The sequence below is a fragment of the Hylobates moloch genome, unplaced genomic scaffold (genome assembly GCF_009828535.3).
Source record: "Hylobates moloch isolate HMO894 unplaced genomic scaffold, HMol_V3 SCAFFOLD_6, whole genome shotgun sequence".
Classification (NCBI taxonomy): domain Eukaryota; kingdom Metazoa; phylum Chordata; class Mammalia; order Primates; family Hylobatidae; genus Hylobates; species Hylobates moloch.
In genome coordinates this window covers 46,166,528-46,182,399 of record NW_026652281.1, presented here as the reverse complement: position 1 = coordinate 46,182,399, position 15,872 = coordinate 46,166,528, and the positions used below count along the sequence as shown (strand labels likewise).

The 15,872-nt window shown below is 36.0% G+C and overlaps 1 protein-coding gene across 1 annotated transcript in view; it reads right to left on the bottom strand.

The window, feature by feature from the left end:
- The window catches only part of SLCO6A1 (solute carrier organic anion transporter family member 6A1), a 147,472-nt gene that overhangs the window by 28,632 nt on the left and 102,968 nt on the right, over positions 1-15,872 (bottom strand). The window contains exon 10 of the mRNA XM_058440364.1: positions 6,787-7,000. Within this exon, the coding sequence (XP_058296347.1) occupies positions 6,787-7,000 (214 nt within the window). The remainder of the gene's footprint in view (positions 1-6,786; positions 7,001-15,872) is intronic.

Below are 15,872 nucleotides of genomic sequence, written 5' to 3'. Positions count from 1 at the left end.
TTGTAACTGGTGTGAGACGGTATCTCGTTGTGGTTTTGATTTGCATTTCTCTGACGGCCAGTGATGATGAGCATTTTTTCGTGTGTCTTTTGGCTGCATAAATGTCTTCTTTTGAAAAGTGTCTGTTCATGTCCTTTGCCCACTTGTTGATGGGGTTGTTTGTTTTTTTCTTGTAAATCTGTTTGAGTTCATTGTAGATTCTGGATATTAGCCCATTGTCAGATGACTAGATTGCAAAAATTTTCTCCCATTCTGTAGGTTGCCTGTTCACTCTGATGATAGTTTCTTTTGCTGTGCAGGAGCTCTTTAGTTTAATTAGATCCCATTTGTCCATTTTGGCGTTTGTTGCCATTGCTTTTGGTGTTTTAGACATGAAGTCCTTGCCCATGCCTATGTCCTGAATGGTATTGCCTAGGTTTTCTTCTAGGGTTTTTATGGTTTTAGGTCTAACATTTAAATCTTTAGTCCATCTTGAATTAATTCTTGTATAAGGTGTAAGGAAGGGATCCAGTTTCAGCTTTCTACATATGGCTAGCCAGTTTTCCCAGCACCATTTATTAAATAGGGAATCATTTCCCCACTGCTTTTTTTTGTCAGGTTTGTCAAAGATCAGATGGTTGTAGATATGTGGCATTATTTCTGAGGGCTCTGTTCTGTTCCATTGGTCTGTATCTCTGTTTTGGTACCAGTACCATGCTGTTTTGGTTACTGCAGGCTTGTAGTATAGTTTGAAGTCAGGTAGTGAGAGGCCTCCAGCTTTGTTCTTTTGGCTTAGGATTGACTTGGCAATGCAGGCTCTTTTTTGGTTCCATATGAACTCAAAAGTAGTTTTTTCCAGTTCTGTGAAGAAAGTTATTGGTAGCTTGATGGGGATGGCCTTGAATCTATAAATTACCTTGGGCAGTATGGCCATTTTCACGATATTGATTCTTCCTACCCATGAGCATGGAATGTTCTTCCACTTCTTTGTATCCTCTTTTATTTCATTGAGCAGTGGTTTGTAGTTCTCCTTGAAGAGGTCCTTCACATCCCTTGTAAGTTGGATTCCTGGGTATTTTATTGTCTTTGAAGCAATTGTGAATGGGAGTTCACTCATGATTTGGCTCTCTGTTTGTCTGTTATTGGCGTATAAGAATCCTTGTGATTTTTGCACATTGATTTTGTATCCTGAGACTTTGCTGAAGTTGCTTATCAGCTTAAGGAGATTTTGGGCTGAGATGATGGGGATTTTTAGATATACAATCATGTTATCTGCAAACAGGGACAATTTGACTTCCTCTTTTCCTAACTGAATACCCTTTATTTCTTTCTCCTGCCTGATTGCTCTGGCCAGAACATCCAACACTATGTTGAATAGGAGTGGTGAGAGAGGGCATCCCTGTCTTGTGCCAGTTTTCAAAGGGAATGCTTCCAGTTTTTGCCCATTCAGTATGCTATTGGCTGTGGGTTTTGTCATAGATAGCTCTTATTATTTTGAGATACATCCCATCAATACCTAATTTATTGAGAGTTTTTAGCATGAAGGGTTATTGAATATTGTCAAAGGCCTTTTCTGCATCTATTGAGATAATCATGTGGTTTTTGTCGTTGGTTCTGTTTGTATGCTGGATTACGTTTATTGAATTTCGTATGTTGAACCAGCCTTGCATCCCAGTGATGAAGCCCACTTGATCATGGTGGATAAGCGTTTTGATGTGCTGCTGGATTCGGTTTGCCAGTATTTTACTGAGGATTTTTGCATCGAAGTTCATCAGGGATATTGGTCTAAAATTCTCTTTTTTTGTTGTGTCTCTGCCAAGCTTTGGTAGCAGGATGATGCTGGCCTCATAAAATGAGTTAGGGAGGATTCCCTCTTTTTCTATTGACTGGAATAGTTTCAGAAGGAATGGTACCAGCTCCTCTTTGTACCTCTGGTAGAATTTGGCTGTGAATCCATCTGGTCCTGGACTTTTTTTGGTTGGTAAGGTATTAATTATTGCCTCAATTTCAGAACCTGTTATTGGTTTATTCGGAGATTCAACTTCTTCTTTGTTTAGTCTTGGGAGGGTGTATGTGTTGAGGAATTTATCCATTTCTTCTAGATTTTCTAGTTTATTTGCATAGAGGTGTTTATAGTATTCTCTGACGGTAGTTTGTATTTCTGCGGGATCGGTGGTGATATCCCCTTTACCATTTTTTATTGTGTCTATTTTATTCTTCTCTCTTTTCTTCTTTATTATTCTTGCTAGTGGTCTATCAGTTTTGTTGATCTTTTCAAAAAACCAGCTCATGGATTCATTGATTTTTTGAAGAGTTTTTTGTGTCTCTATTTCCTTCAGTTCTGCTCTGATCTTAATTATTTCTTGCCTTCTGCTAGCTTTTGAATGTGTTTGCTCTTGCTTTTCTAGTTCTTTTAATTGTGATGTTAGGATATCAATTTTAGATCTTTCCTGCTTTCTCTTGTGGGCATTTAGTGCTATAAATTTCCCTCTACACACTGCTTTGAATGTGTCCCAGAGATTCTGGTATGTCATGTCTTTGTTCTCATTGGTTTCAAAGAACATCTTTATTTCTGCCTTCATTTCATTATGTACTGAATAGTCATTCAGGAGCAGGTTGTTCAGTTTCCATGTAGTTGAGCGGTTTTGAGTGAGTTTCTTAATCCTGAGTTCTAGTTTGATTGCACTGTGGTCTGAGAGACAGTTTGTTATAATTTCTGTTCTTTTACATTTGCTGAGGAGTGCTTTAGTTCCAACTATGTGGTCAATTTTGGAATAGGTGTGGTGTGGTGCTGAAAAGAATGTATATTCTGTTGATTTGTGGTGGAGTGCTCTGTAGATGTCTATTAGGTCCGCTTGGTGCAGAACTGAGTTCAATTCCTGGATATCCTTGTTAACTTTCTGTCTCATTGATCTGTCTAATGTTGACAGTGAGGTGTTAAAGTCTCTCATTTTTATTGTGTGGGAGTCTAAGTCTGTTTGTAGGTCTCTAAGGACTTGTTTTATGAATCTGGGTGCTCCTGTATTGGGTGCATATATATTTAGGATAGTTAGCTCTTCCTGTTGAATCGATCCCTTTATCATTATGTAATGGCCTTCTTTGTCTCTTTTGATCTTTGTTGGTTTAAAGTCTCTTTTATCAGAGACTAGGATTGCAACCCCTGCTTTTTTTTGTTTTCCATTTGCTTGGTAGATCTTCCTCCACCGCTTTATTTTGAGCCTATGTGTGTCTGCACGTGAGATGGGTTCCCTGAATACAGCACACTGATAGGTCTTGACTCTTTATCCAATGTGCCAGTGTGTGTCTTTTAATTGGAGCATTTAGCCCATTTACATTTAAGGTTAATATTGTTATGTGTGAATTTGATCCTGACATTATGATGTTAGCTGGTTATTTTGCTCGTTAGTTGATGCAGTTTCTTCCTAGCCTCGATGGTCTTTACAATTTGGCATGTTTTTGCAGTGGCTGGTACTGGTTGTTCCTTTCCATGTTTAGTGCTTCTTTCAGGAGCTTTTTTAGGGCAGGCCTCGTGGTGACAAAGTATCTCAGCATTTGCTTGTCTGTAAAGGATTTTATTTCTCCTTCACTTATGAAGCTTAGTTTGGCTGGATATGAAATTCTGGATTGAAAATTCTTTTCTTTAAGAATGTTGAATATCGGCCCCCACTCTCTTCTGGCTTGTAGAGTTTCTGCTGAGAGATCAGCTGTTAGTCTGATGGGCTTCCCTTTGTGGGTAACCCGACCTTTCTCTCTGGCTGCCCTTAACATTTTTTCCTTCATTTCAACTTTGGTGAATCTGAGAATTATGTGTCTTGGGGTTGCTCTTCTCGAGGATTATCTTTGTGGTGTTCTCTGCATTTCCTGAATTTGAATGTTGGCCTGCCTTGCTAGATTGGGGAAGTTTTCCTGGATAATATCCTGCAGAGTGTTTTCCAACTTGGTTACATTCTCCCTGTCACTTTCAGGTACACCAATCAGATGTAATTTGGTCTTTTCACATAGTCCCATACTTCTTGGAGGATTTGTTCTTTTTATTCTGTTTTCTCTGAACTTATCTTCTTGCTTCATTTCATTCATTCAACTTCCATCACTGATACCCTTTCTTCCAGTTGATCGAATCGGCTACTGAGGCTTGTGCTTTTGTCATGTAGTTCTCGTGCCTTGGTTTTCAGCTCCATCAGGTCCTTTAAGGACTTCTCTGCCTTGGTTATTCTAGTTAGCCATTAGTCTAATTTTTTTTCAAGGTTTTTAACTTCCTTGCCATGGGTTTGAACTTCCTCCTTTAGCTCGGAGTAGTTTGATCATCTGAAGCCTTCTTCTCTCATGTTGTCACAGTCATTCTCTGTCCAGCTTTGTTCCATTGCTGGTGTGGAGCTGCGTTCCTTTGGAGGAGGAGAGGCGCTCTGATTTTTAGAGTTTCCAGTTTTTCTACTCTGTTTTTTCCCCATCTTTGTGGTTTTATCTACCTTTGGTCTTTGATGATGATGACGTACAGATGGGGTTTTGGTGTAGATGTCCTTTGTGTTTGTAGTTTTCCTTCTAACAGTCAGGACCCTCAGCTGCAGGTCTGTTGGAGTTTGCCAGAGTTCCACTCCAGACCCTGTTTGCCTGGGTATCAGCAGTGGAGGCTGCAGAACAGCGAATATTGGTGAACGGCAAATGTTGCTGCCTGATCATTCCTCTGGAAGTTTTGTCTCAGAGGAGTACCCGGCCGTGTGAGGTGTCAGTCCGCCCCTACTGGGGGATGTCTCCCAGTTAGGCTACTCGGGGGTCAGGGACCCACTTGAGGAGGCAGTCTGTCTGTTCTCAGATCTCCAGCTGTGTGCTGGGAGAACCACCACTCTCTTCAAAGCTGTCAGACAGGGACATTTAAGTCTGCAGAGTTTTCTGCTGCCTTTTGTTTGGCTATGCCCTGTCCCCAGAAGTGGAGTCTACAGAGGCAGGCAGGCCTCCTTGAGCTGTGGTGGGCTCCACCCAGTTCGAGCTTCCCTGCCGCTTTGTTTACCTACTCAAGCCTTGGCAATGGTAGGCACCCCTCCCCCAGCCTCGCTGCCACCTTGCCGTTTGATCTCAGACTGCTGTGCTAGCAATGAGCGAGGCTCCGTGGGCATAGGACCCTCTGAACCAGGTGCAGGATATAATCTCCTGGTGTGCCGTTTGCTAAGACCATTGGAAAAGCACAGTATTAGGGTGGGAGTGACCCAATTTTCCACGTGCCATCTGTCACCCATTTCTTTGACTAGGAAAGTGAATTCCCTGACCCCTTGTGCATCCCGGGTGAGGTGATGCCTCTTCCTGCTTCGGCTCATGCTCAGTGCACTGCACCCACTGTCTTGCACCCACTGGCTGACACTCCCCAGTGAGATGAACCCGGTACCTCAGTTGTAAAGGCAGAAATCACCCATCTTCTGCATCGCTCATGCTGGGAGCTGTAGACTGGAGCTGTTCCTATTTGGCCATCTTGGCTCCACCCCCCTATTTTTTTTCAGAGTCTCACTCTGGCACACAGGCTGGAATGCAGTGGCATGAATCTTGGCTCATCGCAGCCTCCGCCCTGAGTTCAAGCAATTCTCCTGCCTCAGCCTTCCGAGTAGCTGGGATTACAGGCCCTCATCACCCCACCTGGCTAATTTTTGTATTTTTAGTAGAGACAGGTTTCACCATGTTGGCCAGGCTGATCTCGAATTCCTGACCTCAAGTGATCCATCCACAACAGCCTCCCAAAGTGCTGGGATTATAGGCATGAGCCACTGTGCCTGGCCACCACTACTAAATTCTAAGTGTTTTCCTTTTTCTCCAGGTTTTCCCCTCAGCTCCATCTTTCACAGTCTTTGCAAAGCATTCTATCTAAAATGCCATCTGATCACTTTCACTCCTGAGGTTTGCAGTTTTCAGTGGTTCCCAGGTCTGTACACAGAATAACAACATTCACGTTAACATGGCAAAGAAGGTCATGTTAATGTGAATTGGGCCCTTACCTAGCTCAGATCTCTTTGTCTCATTCATCATCATGCTATCCTGTGATAGCAAACTTTTTGCCAGGATATTTCACACATTTTTTGGCTTCACTTTCACTGCTCACTTTTCCTGCTAATGTCTTGTCCCCTACCTGCTTGTATTATGAGAAATCATTTATCCTTGTAACTCATTTTATGGAATAGATCTTACAATACTTCCAAATCAACTCACATAGAAATTACCATTCTCCTCTCTTTGTTTCCTGGTCAGCCTATGCAGGCTTTGCATGCCTTAAAGTTTTTTGTTAGCGTCTTGAAAAAAAAAAAATTGAAAATAACAAAAAAATTATTCTGCACTATGATACAAATGAATATTAAATGGATTTCATATATTTAGGAAGAACACATAAATAATAAATGTTGATTTTGTTTAGAATAATAATAATTATATTATGAAATTCTAAAAGTTATTATGCTCCTTTGTTGATGACACTCATGCTTTCTCATAGTCAAATTAAGCAATATGGATGTAAATAGTTAATAAATTCCTATAACCAATTATAATGAGTCAACATTATAATCAAATCTGTGTCAAAGTTAATATTTTTTCCTATATTTATAACGTTTCTATGTGTGTTAAATTGGGTAAATATATTGTTTTAAGTTAAACAATGTGATTTTTACATACTCTATGCAAATAAACTAGCTAAAAGAGAACTAATTATACACATGAATTGTGACAATTTAACAACTTTCCCTCTGCATTTGCTACCATGAAACACAGAGTAAATTATTTGCTACAACATTCTAAAATCTTTCCAAAATTACTTTTCTTATATATTAAATAAACAATAATAATGAATAATATATACATACCGCATGATGGCCAAGATGATTGGTACACCAGAAAAACCAGAAAATGTAAGCGTAGAGAAGATAAAAGCAATGAACAAAGGTAATTTATAGCACTTTGCATCACATTTCCCAGGTCTGGCATCAATAAAATCACCTTCTGCATCTGCAGTTATTAATCCTTCTTTAATGCAAGAACAACTGTAGTACATCTGTGAGTATTGAAGACAGGAAACAGTCTTTCAGAAAAATAGTCATAAACAAAAGTTCTTATCATAAAATAAAAATTAAATCAATAACCGCAAGGAGACACATTAGCTTTATTTCAAAATATCTTTATATGAAGTCTGCTATGTATTATTTAGAAATTAAACATTAATGATAAATCCAAGGTATTTTACATGGCAAAAAAATCTGTGCGTGTGTGTGTGTGTGTGTGTGTGTGTGTAATTATAATTACTTAGGAAGAGTTCTGTTAATTTAAGAAATTTTCTTCAAAATATTTATGTTCAAATTCATAACAAATTGTTAGATATATAAATTGAGGGAAATTAAAAATAATGTAATGAAAAAATGAAACTTTAGCTGAGATTTAAAATATGGACAGTTACCCAATTGGGACAGGCTTTGAAACCATACTAAAAAGACTTTATTTTGTATGTAATAATGACAGGGCTGCTATCCATTTGGGACAACAGACACAATACCTAGAATCTGTAACATATTCAGGACCACATAAAATATTTTAATTTTAAAGCATTTTAAAATCAAAGAAAAAAATTAGTAAAATAATAAATTATATAAATGAATATATAATGATGAATCCAGCTTGGATTGTATTTTGTTCACACCAATGTGGTGTAGATAAAATAATTTCTTTATCATTATTAATTTTTTAGTGAAGAAAAGAGAGCACAAAGGCAAAAGTGTCTAGAGCCAATGGAATTCATACTTTAGCCCTGAATGGAAAGCCAATGAGAATTTGGAGTTGTGGTTGTAGGGTGGATAATTTAAGGCAGATGAATTGGTGACATTTTCTAAGGAGAATTAAACAGAGTTTAAACATGCAGAGACCAGTTCGCAATTTATTACTTTATTGGAAATATTCTAAACTACAAAATAATAATAAGAAAAGAACAATACAATAAATTTTGAAATTGTGAAATTTTGAAAGAAATATTGAATTAGATTTTGCTAGTGAAAAAATAAGAGAAATTAAACATAACTTGAATCTGAGTGATTCAGAAAATTATAATTCAGACAAATTTATGTCAGTTTAGTGGGTGAAGTTGCTGAGAGGTTAATAAATATGTTAAATAATATAAATACCCAAATATCCACATATCAATTCCTTCATTCCACCAAATATTTTTTTGAGTGCCTATATGCCAATCATCAGTCTAGGTTTTGGGAAAACACAGTAAACAATTCTATAGAAACCACTGTTCCATGTAGAAAACTTTCTATTCGGGGAGACAGGACGTTTAAGAAAAAAGGAACTTGAGTATTTAATGACAAGTGCTATTGAGAAAATAATAAAACAAGGAAAAGTACAGGGAATATTGGGGGGGGCTATAGGACAATACTTAATATGATCAGACAATGTTTCCATGATGAGCTGAGATCTGAAAAAGGCAAGTGAGTGGACCACATGGTTATCTAAAAGAAATATGTTTCAAGTAAAAAAAAGGAACAGTAATTGAAAAGCCTTGTGGTAGAGCTTGTTTGAAAAGTTGAAAGAAAAACAAGAAAAGAATAGGCTGGATCAGAATGAACATGAAGGCTACTAAGAGAAAACAAAATCAGGGTGGTAGGAAAAGGGAGGATTATACAGTTATTGGGTGGCAATTGCAAGAGCAATGTAAAGAACTTTGGTTATTATTTCTAGTGATGTGAAGTCATTGGATGGATATATAAATGACATATTTTAAAAGATCATTGTGATTGCTATATTGAGACTTTTGAAATATGTAGGCAAGGGTAAAAGCAGTTAAAACAGTTAAAAGTGTATAAAATAAAGTACAAAACAATAGTGCTTGAGAGGCCAGGGTGGTAATCAGAGAAAATGAAAATGGCCAAATTCAGTGTTTACTTTGAAAATAGGTTTGAAAGGATTTGCTGAAGGACTCTAGAGTGAAAATGGTCACCAGAAAGAAAAGGTCATATGGGGAAGGACTTCCTAAGAGAAACTATGACTTTTAGTCAAGAGAGGCAGTCAGTCATCCACAGCTCAGGGAAAGAATCAAGAAAATAAACACCATGATTTCACTTGTTTTCCCTGTCTTCCTGATTTCCTATTAGGACTCCTTATCATCTTAACCCAGTCCAAAGCCAGAGGGCAAAGGAGCTTTCATCCTATAATTCAATCTTCTGGGATATTGAGGAGGGTAGAGAAAGGTAAAAAATGAATCTGGAGGACAGACAAAAGATATTTAGCACAACAAATAGTTGTAGGCCATACAACATTTTAGCCATCTTGTATGGCTAAAAGGAGAAATAAAAAATAAAACAAAGGGTTCATGAACAGATTATGGAATCAGAAGATATTGGGCTCTAAAAGGGTTGAAGAACTAAGGAGTCCATGTACTAGAGAAAGTGAGCTGAAAGAAAGGAAGTTGTAGGTCAATAGTAGAATATTTGAAATTGAGATCATGAAATGAGTAAAGTTATTGTAAAGGCCTAGGGTATGACCATAGAAGGACATTGCATGAGGTGGGGTGGAAACAAGATTACCAGGAAAGAATATGTCAAGGAATTATAGGGTTAGAGTATTAGAAAGAGCCTCAAGATGAATTTCAAGATTACTAACCACTGTATTAGAAAGAATGCCAGTGAACCAGGGCCTAAAATCCTCAAGGAATGGAAGGAAGAATTCTTGAGTCTGAAAATGACTGTAATAAAAAGGATAGTAGAAGTAATGCCTGCTGAAGTAAGTTTCAGTGATGGAGAATTGGGAAAAAGTAAAGGGAAAATGGTCTAAAAGTACTAATGAGTGTCTTAACTCACTTTGTGTTGCTATAACAGAATGCCACAGACTGAGTAATTTATTTCTCATAATTCTGAAGGCTGGCAAGTCTAATATGAAAGTGGTGGCATCTAGTGAGGGCCTTTGTGCTGCATCATCTCATGGCAAAAGGCAAAATGGTAAGAGAACAGGAGCACAAGAGAGGGCCAAACTGTTTTTATAGCAACCCACAATCACAATAACAAACCCGCTCCTGCAATAATAACATTAATCTCTTGATGAGGGCAAAGTCTTCATGGCCTAATCACCTCTTAATGATCCCACCTGTTAATACCATCACAATGACATTACATTTCAATGACTTTTTCCTCATTTAAATTGGAACACCATGATAAAATTTATAAAATATCAACTTTTGCAAATGGCTTGCAAGCCACTGTTAATTACTATATAATGTTAGTTTCTAAGTTACTAATATAGACCCACAGTCCTCTACACACAATTTTCAAGTCCAGAGAACTCTGAAAACCAAAGAGTTTTCTTTGTAGCTTAATTGATGAAAAAATATGACCTAGAACAATGTAAAGCTATTTAATGTTTTCATTTATCTCTCTAAATGAGAATATCACAAGTGTTGGCATAGAAATATCAATGTTTGATTAGAGTTGCTGCTCTGCTGAGTGTGGAATATGATATACAATGAATATGTACTATATTTCTTTTTAAAATCCAACAATTGAGATATTTGAATGCAAGAATTTTGGATAAAAGCTTGTGAGCCTTGAACAGGAGTATTTTTCTTACCCAAATGTACTGTCTCAGCTGAGAGGACACGATTAGTCTCTACACAGTTACGAGAGCATCGTAATGGTAATGAAAGTACAGTGCTAACTTAAACTTAATTACTTTTCATTATAAAAATAATTCATGACCACTGAAAATATTTTTAAGATATAGAAAAATGAAAAAAGTAAAAATAGTCAAGTCCCCAAAGATGGCTATTATCTTAAAGTATTTTTTTTCATTTTCTAAGATATCATGTTAAAAGAACAAAGTGCATAAAATATGTATAATATGCTCCCATTTGTATAGAAAAGACTCTATATGCTTTAACATGTGTATTTCTATAATGATGCATAAAAATAGATGGTAAAATTTGTTGCTTCTGAATATAAGCACAAGGTATCAATGGCCTGTGATAGAAAGGAGGCATATTTAACAGTACAGCTTAAACTATTTGAATTATTTAACATGAAAAACTACTACTTTATCCAAAAAAGGTGTAAATTTAAAGTAACCTTTTAATGATTATTCATCTGACAAATATTTATTAAGCATCTGCAAAGAAACAGGCAGTAATCTAGATACTGCAAATAACGGTGAACCAGAGACAAATTTCCTAACAAGCACAGCGTATAATCAAGCTTTTTAATTGAATTTTATGTTATACATATACTTTTTTCCTATTTTTCTACTTATTTTTTCTAATTATTTTTCTACTTTTTATTTTTCTTATTTTTTGACTAGTCATCTCTGAAAAGTTCATATTATTCTTTCAAGTACATACAACACCATTTACATAAACTCATTCCTATAACTTGCCAATTTATTCCCTTCTGAGTTTTAAAATATTACTTAGATGTACAATATCTATTTTATTTTCTTGGAATTGAGACTCACTACTGAAAATACTGCATCTAAGAACATCAGCATTTTAAAGGTTGTTTAATATGTATTCCCAAATTGCTTAAGAATACATTTTAGGCTGGGTGCGGTGGCTCATGCCTGTAATCCCAGCACTTTAGGACACTGAGGCAGGCAGATCACAAGGTCAGGAGATCGAGACCATCCTGGCTAACATGGTGAAACCCCATCTCTACTAAAAATATAAAAAATTAGCCAGGTGTGGTGGCAGGCACCTGTCGTCCCAGCTACTTGGGAGGCTGAGGCAGGAGAATGCCATGAACCGTGGAGGCAGAGCTTGCCGTGAGCCAAGATCATGCCACTGCTGCACCACTATACTCCAGCCTGGGTGATGGAGCGAGACTCCATCTCAAAAAGAAAAAAAAAAGAATATATTTTAAAAGTTTATAACACCAGAAACATATAAGATTATATGTTAATTTGAACTATCAACATTTTTTAATTTATCAAATTAAAAAGAGAAGAGATTATCTCTGTGTTGTTTTTATCTATGTTTTAATTTTAGAGTGAAATGTTATTTTCATAAACTTTGTATCACTATAATGGATTTATGTACAAAATGTTAGTATAAAATGTTAGACTAATAGAGGCATAAAAAATTCAAGTTTTGTGGGAGAACACTAGAGAATGTATACCTGTGCTCTATTACCTATAAAGAGGCAACTACTCAACTGGCATCGCAAAAATTAAGCCAAGGAGCAGGGATGAAAAGAGAGAAGTAATAGTTCTACATTTGATGAAACAATAAAACAGCCACAACTTTAATTCAAAACATATGAAAATTGTGCCTAAATAAAAAGAAAATACACATACCTCCATACACTGGAGGTATCTCACAGAATTCTCCAACATGGCAACATGAATTTAAAAGCCAAAATATTTATTGTATTATTATTTGTTATACAATTTTACAGCATTTAAAATAATTAGTGAGAGTACCTTTTCTCACATGATTTAAGTCCTCCAAATCTCATCCTCCAACTGATTACAAATAAAAACTCTGGTTAAAATATGCAAAAAGTATCTACCTGTAGAAATCTAAATGAAAGAAAAGCAGCTGAATTGTGAAGGAGAAGAGAAAAATATTGGGGCAGAAAAAGGCATTTAAATTGAAAATTGCTGAAAACTACTCAGATTTGGTGAAAATATAAATTTATGGATTCAAGAAGTTCAGTGAATTTCAAACAGGATAAACTCAAAGAAAACCAAACCATCACACTAATGAAAAGCAAAATTAAAAAAAAAGAAATACTGAAAATAGCTAGATTAAACAATATATACTATATACAAGTAAATCAATTATTTGAATCACCATAGATATATCATCAGAAACCATGGATGCTGGAAGACAGAGAAGCACCATATTTACAGTGTTGAAAGAAAATAATGATCACCCCAGAATTCAATGTCTAGTGAAAATATCCTTCAGGAATGAAGGCAAGACAAAGATATTTTAAGTTGAAAGAATACTAAAAGGATGTCACCAGCCTACCTGCTTTACAAGAAATGCCAAAATAAGTTCTTCAAACTTAAGGTAAATGATGCTGAGTGAAACTCACGTCTTCATGAATGATGAATATTAAATTTCTGAGTAAATATAAGACTATATTATTTTCATATGCTATTTTAAGTATGATTATTTTTTAAACAAGTCATAATATTATCTATCACAAATTTGAATATATGTATAGCTATAAGACATGTTACAACTGCAACATAAATGTTACTGGGGAAAAGTAAAGGTACATATATGGTGAGTTTTATAACTATATGGTGAGTTTTATATTACACTATGTGCTATGATATTAATTCTAAATAGACTGTGAAATGTTATATAATCTAAGAGCCATTCAATTAAAAATCAATTCAAAGAGATAAAACAAAAAGTCAAGGTACACTAAAATGAAATAGCAAAGTGTATTCAATTCCAATAATAAAATGGGCAGGTAGATCTAAACTCAGCCATATTGATAACTCTATTAAATGTAAATAATTTTGGAACTCCAATTAAAAGACAGAATAACAGATTGGAGAAAAGGTAAACCCATACTTTATGCTGGCTACAGGAGACAGACAGTCTAAACATAAAGACAGGTGGAAAACAAAAGGATAGAAATAAAATACACCATAAAAATAGCAAAATAATGCTATAATAATGATTTAATATCATGCAAAATACACTTCAAGACAAAGAATATTATTATCAGAGATGAAAAGAGACATTTTAGAAAGATAAATGAATAGTTCATCAAAAAGATGTGACAAATATTAATATGTAGGCATATGACAGACCCTACACATTAATACACAACACAAAAAGAGAAATAGACAATTATACAATTATATTAGATCTTTTTCATAAACAGTGTTCAGAATTTAATACAACATTATAAGCCATACAAAGTGACCAGAAAATTTGGCTTAAAATTAGAGAAAAATAAACAATATAAGTAGATTCATAGGTGAACTGGATAGCAGAGTTAATAGTAAGAATGTTAAAATAGTTATGATTAATGTGTTCCAGAAAGTACAGGAGACAAATGAATCACATAGCTTAAATTATGTAGAATTTCACCAGAGATTTGTATTCTAAAAAAGCCATTAATACTAGAACTAAAAAATACAAGTGAAATTAGAACCTCAGAAAATGGGTTTAACAACAGAGCAGACACTGCAGAATAGAGGCTTAGTAACTGGAAGATAGATGAACAGAAACTATCTATATTTAAATAAACAGATGAAAGGGGATACAAAAGAGAAAAAGTAGCAAAAGATTATGGAACAGAAGTAGAAATGACTATTTGTAGTCTGGGTTAAGCAGAATTCCAAAACAGCACCCAAGATTCTCTCCCTCTGTTGTGTATATCCTTCATAATCCCTAGGACTGTAAGTTGATAAGGAAGTAAAAGGCATGACTCAGCTCTGTAGTTGGGGGCTCAAACATTGGACCAAATGGAAGACTAGCTAAAACAGGGACAGGGTGAAGCAGCTTTCCATAAGACATGTCCACCAGTGTGCCATGTCAGCTTGCCATTGCCATGGCAACAATAGGAGTTACCACCCCTTTCCATGGCAATGACCCAATAACCCGTTACCCCCCACCTTTTTCAAGAAATTTCTGTATAATCTGCCCCTTAATTTGCATGTAATGAAAGTGGATATATATATACCTGCAGACCGGCCTCTGAGCTGTTACTGTGGGCACATTGCCTATTGGGTACTGCTGCACAAGGAGCAGTGCCTCTCTGCTGCTACTGTATACCAGTGCTTCAATAAAAGTTGCTGTGTAATACCAACCCTGAATGATGCCCTTGAATTCTTACCTGGGCAAGGCCAAGAACCTTCCCGGGCTAAGCCCCAATTTGGAAGCTCATCTGCCTGCATCAATCGGTTTTACTCAATTATATTCTATGGCATAGTTTACTTTAAGAAAGAAAGACTATCTTGGATAAACCTGATCTAATTAGGTGAGGCTTAAAATGTACTGGGCTCCTCTTGAAATCAGAGATATAAAATATGCAACGTAAGGGAGATTCTCTGTTGCTAACACTGAAGACGGAGGGAGTCATATTTGAAAGAATGTGGGTGGCCTGTGAAAGCTAATACTGGCCTCCAGCATACAGCTAGCAAAAAAATTAGAGCCTTGTTTTTTTAACCCAAACGAACAAAATTTGTTCAATAACCTGAACAAACTTAGAAGTGAATTCTTTCTAAGGCCCTCCAGAAAGGAGCAGAACTCAGCCATTTCTCTGATTTCAGCCTGTGAGACTTGGAGCAGAGGACCCAGTCATGCATGGCATGTCTGGATTGCTGACCTTAGAATTGAGAGCTAATAAATTAGTGTTTTTCAAAACCACTAAAACTGTGGTACAATAATCCCCCCTTATCCATGGGAAATACATTCCAAGATCCCTGAATGTCTGAAACCATGAATAAAACTGAACCCTATATCTACTCTTTTTTTCCTATACATACATACCTATAATAAAGTTTCATTTATAAATTAGTCACAGTAAGAGATTAACAATAACTATTAATAAAATAGAACAATTATAGCAATACTGTAATAAAAGTTATGTGAAGATTCTCTCTCTCTTTCTGTGTCTCCCAAAATATCTTAATAATTTCAGACCACAGTTGATTGCAGGTCATTTAAATTATGGATGCAGGGGCTACTGTAATTTGTTATGTAGCAATAATAAACTAATATATAGTTCCCAAAAATACAGGAAAGAGAGACAGAGGTTAATAGCTAAGAATTTTTCAACTGATAGACATGAATCCACAGACTCAAGATACTCTGTGAAACCCAAGCAAAATAAACATAATCAAAGCCACATCTATATACATCAAAGTAAAACTTCTGATAACCAAAAACAAAAAGAAAATCCTAAAGCATCCAGAAACAGAAGGCA